This window comes from Nerophis ophidion, unplaced genomic scaffold (genome assembly GCF_033978795.1).
Source record: "Nerophis ophidion isolate RoL-2023_Sa unplaced genomic scaffold, RoL_Noph_v1.0 HiC_scaffold_218, whole genome shotgun sequence".
Classification (NCBI taxonomy): Eukaryota; Metazoa; Chordata; class Actinopteri; order Syngnathiformes; family Syngnathidae; genus Nerophis; species Nerophis ophidion.
The window spans coordinates 34-14,021 of record NW_026907140.1 but is presented as its reverse complement, the minus strand read 5'-3'; the positions used below and the strand labels follow the sequence as shown (position 1 = coordinate 14,021).

At 42.5% G+C, this 13,988-nt stretch overlaps 1 protein-coding gene across 1 annotated transcript in view; it reads right to left on the bottom strand.

Moving 5' to 3' along the window:
• Positions 1-13,768, bottom strand: part of LOC133547868 (complement component C6-like) — a 107,638-nt gene extending 93,870 nt beyond the window's left edge. Inside the window, exons 1-5 of the mRNA XM_061893342.1 lie at positions 13,550-13,768; positions 7,910-8,153; positions 4,135-4,257; positions 3,883-4,049; positions 3,058-3,283 (exon numbers count right to left, since the gene is read on the bottom strand). Of these exons, the coding sequence (XP_061749326.1) occupies positions 3,058-3,283; positions 3,883-4,049; positions 4,135-4,257; positions 7,910-8,153; positions 13,550-13,753 (964 nt within the window). The 5' untranslated portion in view covers positions 13,754-13,768. The remainder of the gene's footprint in view (positions 1-3,057; positions 3,284-3,882; positions 4,050-4,134; positions 4,258-7,909; positions 8,154-13,549) is intronic.
• Between the last annotated feature and the right edge of the window lie 220 nt (positions 13,769-13,988).

Below are 13,988 nucleotides of genomic sequence, written 5' to 3'. Positions count from 1 at the left end.
GCACTAATACACCCCCATACCATCACACATGTGTAAGTTACCCATGTCTTGGGGCACTTATACACCCCCATACCATCACACATGTGTAAGTTACCCATGTCTTGGGCACTAATACACCCCCATACCATCACACATGTGTAAGTTACCCATGCCTTGGGCACTAATACACCCCCATATCATCACACATGTGTAAGTTACCCATGTCTTGGGCACTAATACACCCCCATACCATCACACATGTGTAAGTTACCCATGCCTTGGGCACTAATACACCCCCATACCATCACACATGTCTAAGTTACCCATGCCTTGGGCACTAATACACCCCCATACCATCACACATGTGTAAGTTACCCATGCCTTGTTCACTAATACACCCCCATACCATCACACATGTGTAAGTTACCCATGCCTTGGGCACTAATACACCCCCATACCATCACACATGCTGGCTTTTGAACTTTGTGCCTAGAACAATCCAGAGGTTTTTTTTCCTCTTTGGTCTGGAGTACAAGAGATCCACAGTTTCAAAAAACAATTCTAAATGTGGACTCATCAGACCACAGAACACTTTCACACTTTGCATCAGTCCGTCTTAGAGGAGCTTGGGCCCAGCGAAGCCGGCGGCGTTTCTGGGTGTTGTTGATAAATGGCTTTGGCTTTGCACAGTAAAGTTTTAACTTGCATTTACAGATGTAGCGAAGAACTGTAGTTACTAACAATGGTTCTCTGAGGTGTTCCTGAGCCTATGTGGTGATATCCTTTACACACAGATTTTGCTTTTTGATACAGTACCACCTGAGGGATTGAAGGTCCGTAATATCATCGCTGACATGCAGTGATTTCTCCAGATTCTCTGAACCTTTTGATGATTATACAGACCGTAGAAGGGGAAATCCATTAATTCCTTGCAATAGCTTGTTGAGACATGTTCTTTTAAAACAGGGGTAGGGAACCTATGGCTCGCGAGCCGGATGTGGCCCCTTTGATGACTGCATCTGGCTCTCGGATAAATCTGAGCTGACATTGCTTAACACGATAAGTAATGAATAATCCCACTTGTAATCAAAGTGTTAAAAATAACGTTCAAAATATAAAACATGCTTATGGATTTGAATCCATCCATCCTTTTTCTACCGCACTTGTTCAAGAAGTTGCATTAAGGGTGAGAAGTGATTTATTTATTATTGGTTGGTTTAGGGCTTGCCCTCCCGGCGGTTCTTCAGACCACCAAGATACGACATGAAAGCCTGTTTCAGGGTTGCAATATTTTTTATTTTTCAATAAGTCTCTCCGTTGCTTTCCAGCAATTGTCTTTTTCTTTTTCGTTTTCGCTCGCACTCTGGCTCCAGCCCCAACCCTGTCTCTCCTCCTGGCTGCTGCTTATAACAGGGCGACAGGTGATTAGATAACAAGGCCCAGGTGGGCCATCTACGCAACTATCGCTGATTTCGAGGCCGGTCCTGATACATCCTGCTTCGCTGCAGGCCCGCATACCACGCCCCCTCCACAGTTAGCTTCAGAATAACAATGTTATTGCAAAGAATAAGAGACTTATTATACTGTAGAAATTGGTCTCACTTAAAAATGCGTTCAGTGTCGAAAAAAATATTATATGGCTCTTACGGAAATATATTTTAAAATATTTGGATTCTTGGCTCTCTCAGCCAAAAAGGTTCCCGACCCCTGTTTTAAACTGTTCCTCAATTTGTTTACAAATTTGTTGACGAAGTGGTGACCCTCGCCCCATCCTTGTTTGTGAATGACTGAGCATTTCATGGAAGCTGCTTTTATAGCCAATCATGGCACCCACCTGTTCCCAATTAGCCTGGTCACCTGTGGAATGTTCCAAATAAGTGTTTGATGAGCATTCCTCAACTTTCTCAGTCTTTTATTTCCACTTGTGCCAGCTTTTTTCAAACATGTTGCAGGCGTCAAATTCCAAATAAGCTAATATTTGCAAAAAATAACAAAGTTTTCCAGTTTGAACGTTAAAGGGGAACATTATCAGCAGACTTATAGAAGCCTCAATAAATTCCTTGATGTTGTAGAAGAAAGACCATTGTTTTTTTAACCGATTTCCGAACTCTAAAAGGGTGAATTTGGCGATCTAAACGCCTTTCAATTGTTCGATGACCTTTCACCCGTGACGTCACAATGGGAAGCAATCCACCATTTTCTCAAACACATTACACACACAAGTCTAATCAGCTCTGTTATTTTCCGTTTTGGAACCTTGGAGACGTCATGCCTCGTCGGTGTGTTGTCGGAGGTGTAACAACACCATCAGGGACGGATTCAAGTTGACTTACGTTGAGTGTGCATCGATTAGCACGGCATGCTAATCGATGCTAACATGCTATTTCGGCTAGCTGTATGTACATTTTGCATCGTTATGCCTCATTTGCATCCAGCCTTTCCCTCTACCCACATTTAATGCCAAACAAACACACACCAATCGACTGATTTAAGTTGCACGAGTGTCAAAAGATGCAATTGATGGTTAGAAGGCGATCGCTGAATAGCTTCAATAGCTATTCGCTCAAAAGCTTCAGTTTCTTCTTCAATTTTGATTTTGCTATCTGCCTCCACATTCCAGCCTTCCGCTTCAAAACATGCGTAATCTGTTGAATCGCTTAAGCCGCTGAAATCAGAGTCTGAATCCCAGCTAATGTCGCTATATCTTGCTGTGCTATCCGCCATGTTTCTTTGTATTGGCGTCACTATGTGACGTCACAGGAAAATGGACGGTGGATTTACATAGAGCGAAAATCAGGCACTTTAAAGCCTTTTTTCGGGATATTCCATGATGGGTAAAATTTTGAAAAAAAACTTCAAAAAAATAAAATAAGCCACTGGGAACTGATTTTTATTGGTTTTAACCCTTCTGAAATTGTGATAATGTTCCCCTTTAAGTATCTTGTCTTTGCAGTCCATTCAATTGAATATAAGTTGAAAAGGATTTGCAAATCATTGTATTCTGTTTTTATTTACACTTTACACAAGGTGCCAACTTCACTGGTTTGAGGGTTTTGTACTTTGAGAGGTCAACAATACCTGAGGTGTAGTCAGGAGCTCTTTGTTCACAATTGGGGCCAAATGTGCCAGTCTGGCAGGCACACTTGCACTCCGTACCGGAGAGATATGCTTTGGCGTTGTTGAGGCACGGCGCACACTTGCATGTGTCAAACTCCTCCAAATACTGGAGCAGGGCCTTCTTCAGGTGCCTCCTCTTTGTGGCTGCACAGGGGATACCCCGTACCAGATCTACCATGGGCAACACCTTGGAAAACACGCAGGTCAGTGTCAGAATAATTGTATATAAGTTATCACACAACTTGTTTGCTTGCAGTCCAGGTTGCTCTGCATGAAGACCGGTGGCCCTGGTTACTATCTACTTGTGCTCACAAAGCTGTCCTTGTTCTTATCAAGCAAAGGCGGACAGCTTGTAAATCTCCACTGTGTGCCAAGGAATGCTCCTGTGTCTGTTTGTCATATCTGGACAGCCATGAGACGGGCCGTATCAGGATTCGACGTCTCCAAGAAGATAAGGCGGACGAGCAGAGAGTGGGTGAACCCGACACCACTCCAAGCACATTTTGTTTTGACTATTTATGACCCAGCGCCAGGCTGCTGCATAATGTGACCCCACCGCTTAGAAGCAGGTTCTGCTATGTAATCAGGGAATGCCCAAATAAATGGGGAGGCGCTGGAACTTTTTCTTCAGGTCCACGTGCTCTCCTCATGAGCTAAATTGAATCCTGTCTGTTTGATTCCTGGCTTCTTGTCCCATTTAATAGATAGTTCGGCGTTTGAACCTGACAAGCCAGCCTCCTGTGAATTTGACCAATGAACGTGTTCAAGAGTTCCAAAAATGCAAACCTTGTAATCGACCACGGCAGGATTTTCAAGGACGGACTTGGCCCAGTTCTTGTAGGAGGTCCGATCAGGAGCCGGACCCTGCTTGTCCCAGGCCAGAGCTGCCGCCTCTCTGGCTCGACCGCCTCTCACCGCAGAGAACGACTTCTCTGCTGCACGAATGTACGAGCCTGGGGGCAGACAACCAAAACGTTTTACGAGAAAATATGCTAAGAAATGCTCACCAGTAAAAAACTAACAATTTAGTGAGTAAACCTTGATATTTTTGAGTCATCTTGTTGTCGGAGCACATGGGTCCATTCCCGTGTTGACTGTACAGGACCGCGGTCCATCCTGTTTCTCGTCCCAAACAACCTTTGACATGCTCCTCGGTTTCACCTATGCCACAAAAAACGTGTTTACTTCTATTTGACGAAAGGAGACAAAATAACTTTCCAGTTGCAGGAACTTTTGTGAGGCATTTCTGTGCTAAAGATCGCTGATCAGTGAAACCAGTTTGCAGTATTGTAGTCTTTGAAGTAGTTTGCAGTTTAATGTTTGTGTATTTATTTGTATAAGCTTTATTTTAATGGACAAAGCTACAAAAAGCCTCTTTTTAACCACATTTACAGAGGAATATACAGTATTTAGACTGACTTTGAAGCTCTTAGGGATATTTCCTTTGATTGCGTGGAGCAGGAGGTCAGCAACCTGCGGCTCTTTAGCGGCGCCCTAGTGGCTCCCTGGACCTCTTTCAGTGATGTGTGAAAATGAAGAGATTAAAAAAATATATATATTTATACATATACATATATGTATATATCTATATATACTGTGTGTATATATATATATACATACATACAACATATATAAATATATACATATATGTATATATATATATACACACACATATATATATATATATATATTTTTTTTTTTTTTTTGTGGACACACTTGGTCAAAAGACTCACTTTTTATGTACAATTAGGTGTACTCCGCTTCTAAAATCATACTGTTTTATATATTATCGCTTTGTATTTTATTTATTTAGGCTTTGATAAAATAAATCCAAACTAATATTGTGTATTTATTTACATGGCATCAAAGTAGAAATAAACTTTACCCCTCATCCATACGCATACTTGCCAACCTTGAGACCTCCGATTTCGGGAGGTGGGGGGTGTGGTTTGGGCGGGGGCGTGGTTAAGAGGGGAGGGGTATAATTCACCAACTCGAGTATTTCATATTATATATATATATATATATATATAAAATACTTGACATTCAGTGACTTTTAGCTATATATATTTATTGTATTATATATATAACTAAAATAAATAGTTGAATTTCCGACGGCACCTATCAAATACACAGTGATAAAAACACAGTTGTTCTACTAACTGTACTGTACTTGCTGGTTACTAAAAAAAAACAACAACACTTACTTTTCTCTATTTGAGCCACCTTTGTTCTGCCATTTGTGTATTGGTGAGCGATCTCCGAATCCGGAACGGATGTTGCTTCCAGCTATCAGCATAGCCATCTTTGTCTCAGCATAAGTTACACCATCGGGTCTCCATTTTGCGAGGTGGCCCATAATACTGGGTTGTGAACGATGCTGCGCTGCGGACGTTTTGTGCTTCGCTGACCGTTCATGACTGAGTGGATCTGTTCACCGTGGTCAATGGAGAAGTCTGTTGTACAAAATTTACAGGCAACATACGCCTTCCCCTTCCAACTCTCCTGGATAAACTGAAATTCTTCTTTCCAATCGTTCTGGAACTTGCAAGCGTATTTCTTCATTTTGCTCGTCAACGGTGTAATATATTGTGTTGGAGTCAATAACCAGGCGACGTGATGAAGTTACGTCTCTATACTGTGGGCTTCAGAACAGACTCCCTAATGCATGTTCCTTGACTGCACTTAAATGTAGAATATATTTAAATTATATTCCATTCTATGTACAGTAGATGGCAGTACTGTCCTTTTTAAGAGGGTCACAACATTGCTGAGTCAGGTTCTCATGGAACTGGAGGGGGTGTGGCCTCCAGCTCCGCCTGAATTCCGGGAGATTTTCAGGAGAAAATTTGTCCCGGGAGGTTTTCGGGAGAGGCGCTGAATTTCGGGAGTCTCCTGGAAAATCCGGGAGGGTTGGCAAGTATGTCCATACGTCTTCAGCTTTGTGAGTATAAACTTTCCTGAACTGGGATATGCGGTGGAAACACAAACCACACAACAGGAACTTTTAACTCTATGAACAAGGGTTGCAGGAACCTAAAGTTCCCGAATTTAGGTTAGAAAATGGCTTATTTTTCATAAATAAAAAAGTTTAATAAAATAGAATAATCCAAACTCCTTGCGTTAGCCTTGTCTAAGGTCTATGTTCTTTTAGCCCAGGCCTGGGCAATTATTTTGACTCAGGGGCCAAATTTAGACAAAAAAATGTGTCTGGGGGCCGGTATATCTGTTTTTAGGAAAACTTCTACAAAACCTCACAATAAAAAGTATAATTGAATGCTAAAAACTTTATAACGTTCATATGTTGTCAATATTCAGGGTTTTATCGTTCATAGAAAACATTTACTCAATAACATTTTGTTATAATCAAGCCAAATGTGACAAAAATGCAACAAACTCAGCGAAATATGAACGTCACGGGTAAAACATAAACCAACCTACAATCTGATATATGTGATACATCACTAAGGTTTAGAACTTTCTTGAAAAAATGTCCTTCCGCGTCTGTCCCTGACACCCACATTTCAGGCGGACACTCTGTGGAAACACTGCTTGGTGCCTTGTCTGAGCTGCTGTCACCTAGATCACCATATAACTCGTAGGATTGTACGGTATACAGGTATTATTATTGTACCGCGATACTAATGAATCATATTCGGTACCAGACCGCCTCTGAAAAGTACTGGTCCGCCACACCCTAAGATTTTTTGCTAAAATAAAGCCAATAATGCAATTTTTTCTGGTTCCCTTTAATTAGGAAAGTATCATAATAATATTGGTATCAGGACAACACTAGTCACTAAAATATCATACAAAAGCGCAAATTTCAAGCATTGAAATACTTAGTATGGTTAAAGACTTACAGTCATTTAAAAACATGAGTGCACATTACAATGGCAGCTACAGTTTACTTCTTAACGATCTAAAAATATTATTTGGGAATGTCCGGCGGGCCAGATTGAAAAGCTCAACGGGCCGCATGTGGCCCCCGGGCCTTACTTTGCCCAGGTCTGTTTTAGCCCAATTGTGTCCTGGGCTAAAGTTAAAGTTAAAGTTAAAGTAGCAATGATTGTCACACACACACACTAGATGAGGCAAAATTATTCTCTGCATTTGACCCATCACCCTTGATCACTCCCTGGGAGGTGAGGGGAGCAGTGAGCAGTAGTGGTGGCCACGCCCGGGAATCATTTTGGTGATTTAACCCCCAATTCCAACCCTTAATGCTGAGTGTCAAGCAGGGAGATAATGGCTCCCATTTTTATAGTCTTTGGTATGACTCGGCCAGGGTTTGAACTCACGACATATCAATCTCAGGGCGGACACTCTAACCACTAAGCCACTGAGTAGGTGGCATGGCGTTAAAGTGCATCCGGCAGTGGAGGCTCCTCTATGGGGTCTTGGGGCACCAGGAAGTTAAGCCCTTTCCTACTGTTACCCCAAGTGGTCCTTGGCAAAGGCCTAGTACCTGACTGCCCCCTAGCCAGGGATACGGCGGATGACGGTAGATTTAAGAACTACCACAGCGGCTGCAATGGCGGAAGAAGGCTGCAGCAAAAAAAGGGTCCCCAGTCGTCTTGGACTCCATGCCAATGGACCTGTTTCTGTCAAGGGTTGTGTGGTGACTGTCTGTGCAGCAGTCTAGCAGTCTCCCCACGTTAAACTAGTCACGCACAGGCATCCTCCAGAAAGGGTTACACCCCTACCAGGAGGATCATCATACTCCTTCCAGTGACCACCGATGTTCTTTTAGCACAGCATTAAATGCTTGTTGTTAAACTGAGTGAAATATCAACTGAGAACAAATGTTTACCTGAACTGCTGAGCTCTTCTCGGTTGTACTGGTAGAGCAAGTCGTAGAGACCCCCCAGCGTCCCAGAACTGTAGTAGTGTGTTCCGAAGCGCTGAAAGATGTCCCTGTAGAGGGCGAAGTTGTATTCCAGTGGAAGAGCGTGGAGGAACTGGAGAAAAGGTCCGGACAAGACCAAATCGCTCGGGTCTCGCACCTTAAAAGTGGACACAGGGAGTATCTGGTGCACCCGCAAAAATAAGGAGTCCTAGAGAGGAATATATCAAACATAATTATAACACAAATATTTTTCCATCATTATTTCATGCAATAGCCACTGTGGAAATCCTTGTACCGCAATACCTCAACTTACCAGTAAAATGAGATATGAGCAGTCTGAACTTAGGTTCTTCTTTAAAAACAACTGAACATTTATCATCACGTTTTCTCAATGTACTTTTTCTCCCCTAGAAATAAATCTGTCAGTCGTTTCCCATAACATCAGTTAGAAATCCATGGATTATTGACGTCACTAAATGGCCCCCTCTTGGTGTGACGTCAACAACACCACTGGAGCCTTTACCCGCATCTACAAAACCCAAAACCAGTGAAGTTGCATAATGTGTAAATCATAAATAAAAACAGAATACAATAATTTGCTGATACTTATATTCATTTGAATGAACTGTAAAGGCAAGATATTTAATGTTCTAACTGAGAAACTTATTTTTTTTGGCAAATAATCATTAACTTAGAATTTAATGGCAGCAACACATTGCAAAAAAGTTGGCAAAGGGGAATTTTTACCAGTGTGTTACATGGCCTTTCCTTTTAACAACACTCAGTAAACGTTTGGGAACTCAGCAGACACCTTTTTAAAGCTTTTCAGGTGGAATTATTTCCCTTTCTTGCTTGATGTACAGCTCAAGTTCTTCAACAGTCCGGGGTCGCTAGTACCCGCACTCTTTTACTACGAAGCCACGCTGTTGTAACATGTGGCTTGGCATTGTCTTGCTGAAATAAGCAGGGGCGTCCATGATAACGTTGCTTAGATGACAACATATGTTGCTCCAAAATCTGTATGTACCTTTCAGCATTAATGGTGCCTTCACAGATGTGTAAGTTACCCATGTCTTGGGCACTAATACACCCCCATACCATCACACATGTGTAAGTTACCCATGTCTTGGGCACTAATACACCCCCATACCATCACACATGTGTAAGTTACCCATGCCTTGGGCACTAATACACCCCCATACCATCACACATGTGTAAGTTACCCATGCCTTGGGCACTAATACACCCCCATACCATCACACATGTGTAAGTTACCCATGTCTTGGGCACTAATACACCCCCATACCATCACACATGTGTAAGTTACCCATGCCTTGGGCACTAATACACCCCCATACCATCACACATGTGTAAGTTACCCATGCCTTGGGCACTAATACACCCCCATACCATCACACATGTGTAAGTTACCCATGTCTTGGGCACTAATACACCCCCATACCATCACACATGTGTAAGTTACCCATGTCTTGGGCACTAATACACCCCCATACCATCACAGATGTGTAAGTTACCCATGTCTTGGGCACTAATGCACCCCCATACCATCACACATGTGTAAGTTACCCATGTCTTGGCCACTAATACACCCCCATACCATCACACATGTGTAAGTTACCCATGTCTTGGGCACTAATACACCCCCATACCATCACACATGTGTAAGTTACCCATGCCTTGGGCACTAATACACCCCCATACCATCACACATGTGTAAGTTACCCATGTCTTGGCCACTAATACACCCCCATACCATCACAGATGTGTAAGTTACCCATGTCTTGGGCACTAATACACCCCCATACCATCACACATGTGTAAGTTACCCATGTCTTGGCCACTAATACACCCCCATACCATCACAGATGTGTAAGTTACCCATGTCTTGGGCACTAATACACCCCCATACCATCACACATGTGTAAGTTACCCATGTCTTGGCCACTAATACACCCCCATACCATCACAGATGTGTAAGTTACCCATGTCTTGGGCACTAATACACCCCCATACGATCACACATGTGTAAGTTACCCATGCCTTGGGCACTAATACACCCCCATACCATCACAGATGTGTAAGTTACCCATGTCTTGGGCACTAATACACCCCCATACGATCACACATGTGTAAGTTACCCATGTCTTGGCCACTAATACACCCCCATACCATCACAGATGTGTAAGTTACCCATGTCTTGGGCACTAATACACCCCCATACCATCACACATGTATAAGTTACCCATGCCTTGGGCACTAATACACCCCCATACCATCACACATGTGTAAGTTACCCATGCCTTGGGCACTAATACACCCCCATACCATCACACATGTGTAAGTTACCCATGCCTTGGGCACTAATACACCCCCATACCATCACACATGTGTAAGTTACCCATGCCTTGGGCACTAATACACCCCCATACCATCACACATGTGTAAGTTACCCATGCCTTGGGCACTAATACACCCCCATACCATCACACATGTGTAAGTTACCCATGTCTTGGGCACTAATACACCCCCATACCATCACACATGTGTAAGTTACCCATGCCTTGTTCACTAATACACCCCCATACCATCACACATGTGTAAGTTACCCATGTCTTGGGCACTAATACACCCCCATACCATCACACATGTATAAGTTACCCATGCCTTGGGCACTAATACACCCCCATACCATCACACATGTGTAAGTTACCCATGCCTTGTTCACTAATACACCCCCATACCATCACAGATGTGTAAGTTACCCATGTCTTGGGCACTAATACACCCCCATACCATCACACATGTATAAGTTACCCATGCCTTGGGCACTAATACACCCCCATACCATCACACATGTGTAAGTTACCCATGCCTTGGGCACTAATACACCCCCATACCATCACACATGTGTAAGTTACCCATGCCTTGGGCACTAATACACCCCCATACCATCACACATGTGTAAGTTACCCATGCCTTGGGCACTAATACACCCCCATACCATCACACATGTGTAAGTTACCCATGTCTTGGGCACTAATACACCCCCATACCATCACACATGTGTAAGTTACCCATGCCTTGTTCACTAATACACCCCCATACCATCACACATGTGTAAGTTACCCATGTCTTGGGCACTAATACACCCCCATACCATCACACATGTGTAAGTTACCCATGCCTTGGGCACTAATACACCCCCATACCATCACACATGTGTAAGTTACCCATGCCTTGGGCACTAATACACCCCCATACCATCACACATGTGTAAGTTACCCATGCCTTGGGCACTAATACACCTCCATACCATCACACATGTGTAAGTTACCCATGTCTTGGGCACTAATACACCCCCATACCATCACACATGTGTAAGTTACCCATGTCTTGGGCACTAATACACCCCCATACCATCACACATGTGTAAGTTACCCATGCCTTGGGCACTAATACACCCCCATACCATCACACATGTGTAAGTTACCCATGCCTTGGGCACTAATACACCTCCATACCATCACAGATGCTGGCTTTTGAACTTTGTGCCTAGAAAAATCCAGATGGTTGAAAATAATTTGCAAATGATTGTATTCTGTTTTTATTTACGAATTACACAACATGCCAACTTCGCTGGTTTTGGGCTTTGTATAGCACGGGTGCTAAAAATGTACAATCCAAGGGCCATTTTTGTCCCCCAGTAACACTAACTTGCTTCGTCACCAATAATACAAAGCGGAGATGTTGATGTTTCGTTGAGATAGCATGTATTGAACCACGCAGCATCTTTGGTGCACAAAAGGTATCAATATGACCTGGTTAACTTCTTTATTTAGGAGAAAGTTTAGGCACCCCTGATCTATAGGACTTTTATGAGGGATTAAGGATCGTTAATTCTACGCACTGAAAAGTACAAGTGAGAGCAAACTTGATGATGACCAGATAACTAACTTTGAGTTTGTCATCATTTTATTATTTGTATATGTTGCAATGAAAAGTGGTTAAGTATTTGTTCAAGACGGGGGTCAGCAACCCACAGCTTAAGAGTCATATGCGGCTCTCTAGCGCCACCCTAGTGGCTCCCTGGACCTCTTTCAGATATGTGTGAAAATGGAAAAAGATTAAGAAAAAAAACATTTATTGTTTGAATATATTTTCTGTAGGAGAACAAACATGACACAAATCTTCCTAATTGTTAGAAATCCCACTGTTTGTGTTATACATGCTTCAGAGGACTTGGCCAGCGCTGTTTTGTCCTAATCATTTCAGCGATAATTGAACACATCGTAGTTGAGAACGATGTGTTTTATTTGTCGAATTTTGTCCACCAAATGTTTTATGCTGTGCGTGAATGCACAAAGGTGAGTGTGGAGATTCAACTGTAGACACGGCACCAGAGCCAATTGGGCAGTTTTTAATAAAGGTTTTAATCTACATAGGTTTTATCAAAGGTATTTCTCCCCCAGAACGTGACTTTTCAGTCACGTCCGTATCCTTTCTCTCCTCCTTCTCCCAGCCGCTTCCCGTCGAAGACAACAGATAATTAGATTAACATGTACCACCCGTGAAATGTAATCACCTGCCAGCTGTCAGCACTGCCACGTCCCCGTCTGATGGTGCTCTGTCCTCAGCACCATGGACAGAGGCGGTGACATTTGCTCCAGCAAGCAGCGCTGGACACATCTTCCTCCACAGTGAGCTTTATTGATTTTATTGATTTGCTGGAGTGCTTATCAGGCATATTTGGTCAATCCATGACTGCAAGCTAATCGATGCTATCACGCTATTTAGGCTAGCTGTATAAAATATTGTATTATTATGCCTCGTTTGTAGGTATATTTGAGCTCGTTTAGTATCCTTTACTTTGATCCTCTTGGTATATAATTTAGTTTTGCATGTCTCATGACACATTATCTGTATGTACTATTAGCTGCATTTCTCATAGGTGTGTGCCATGTTGTTCCAGACCACAGCAAACCTTACCCAGCTGGCAAAGATTGTTATAAATCCATTAAAAGAAGACAGCCTGCCGTTTCCTTAAACTTGGACTCACACATCTATACTTTTGATCATTGTGAGCCAGTCATTTCCAGAAGTTACTTCATCCTGTTAGAAGCCTCCATTTTACAAATGATTTCCGATGTTGCAAAAATGTGTAGAATAAGTAATAAAATACAACATTTTTGTCCACGAAGATTTGCTTCAGCCTTTGATAGTAGGCTAATATAGCTAATATGGACATCATGTGTTGCCTTCATCCATCTTTCCATCCATCCATTTTCTACCGCTTATTCCCTTTTAAGGTCGAGGGGGGCGCTAGTGCCTATCTCAGCTACAATCGGGTGGAAGGCGGGGTACACCCTGGACAAGTCGCCACCTCACCACAAGTGTTGCCTTCATTATAACAGTTCTATTAAGGCTTTTAATATTTTGTGGCTCTAGACAGATTATTTTTGTTATTTTAGGTCCAATATGGATCTTTCAACATTTTGGGTTGCTGACCCCTGGTTGAAGATAAGGTCCAGTTGGGCAGGTCAATAGTGCGTTACCATACCTTTTCTTTTTTTTTTGTTAACTCACCATTTTCTTTGAGGCTTCAAACGCAGCCTTGTATGATGTCATCTTTGGCAGAAATTGCCAGAAGAAGCCATGTCTCTTGGGGTCTTCATTGTCTTGGTGGGAAGTAGAGGTCTTCACTTGAATGGACTCAGTGTGGAGTGGCTTAGGATCTGTGCTGAAATCTTCCAGCATGCCAACCTTTGCAACCACAACAGAAACTAACATATAATGTATACTCACCTGAAACATTTCTTGTGTGATTAGCAAAGATATCATTAAGTGTTTATGTAACAACGCAGCGCTGAAACAATCTGATAGTCAATGACTACAATCATGTACATTAATAAGTGACCAACCAAATAGTTCGAAAACATACTAAAAAATAGTAATAGGTATTAAAAACGACCAATCATCTTGTCTAAAACTGTTTGACTCCCCTTCCAGACTTCAGTGTGCAAAA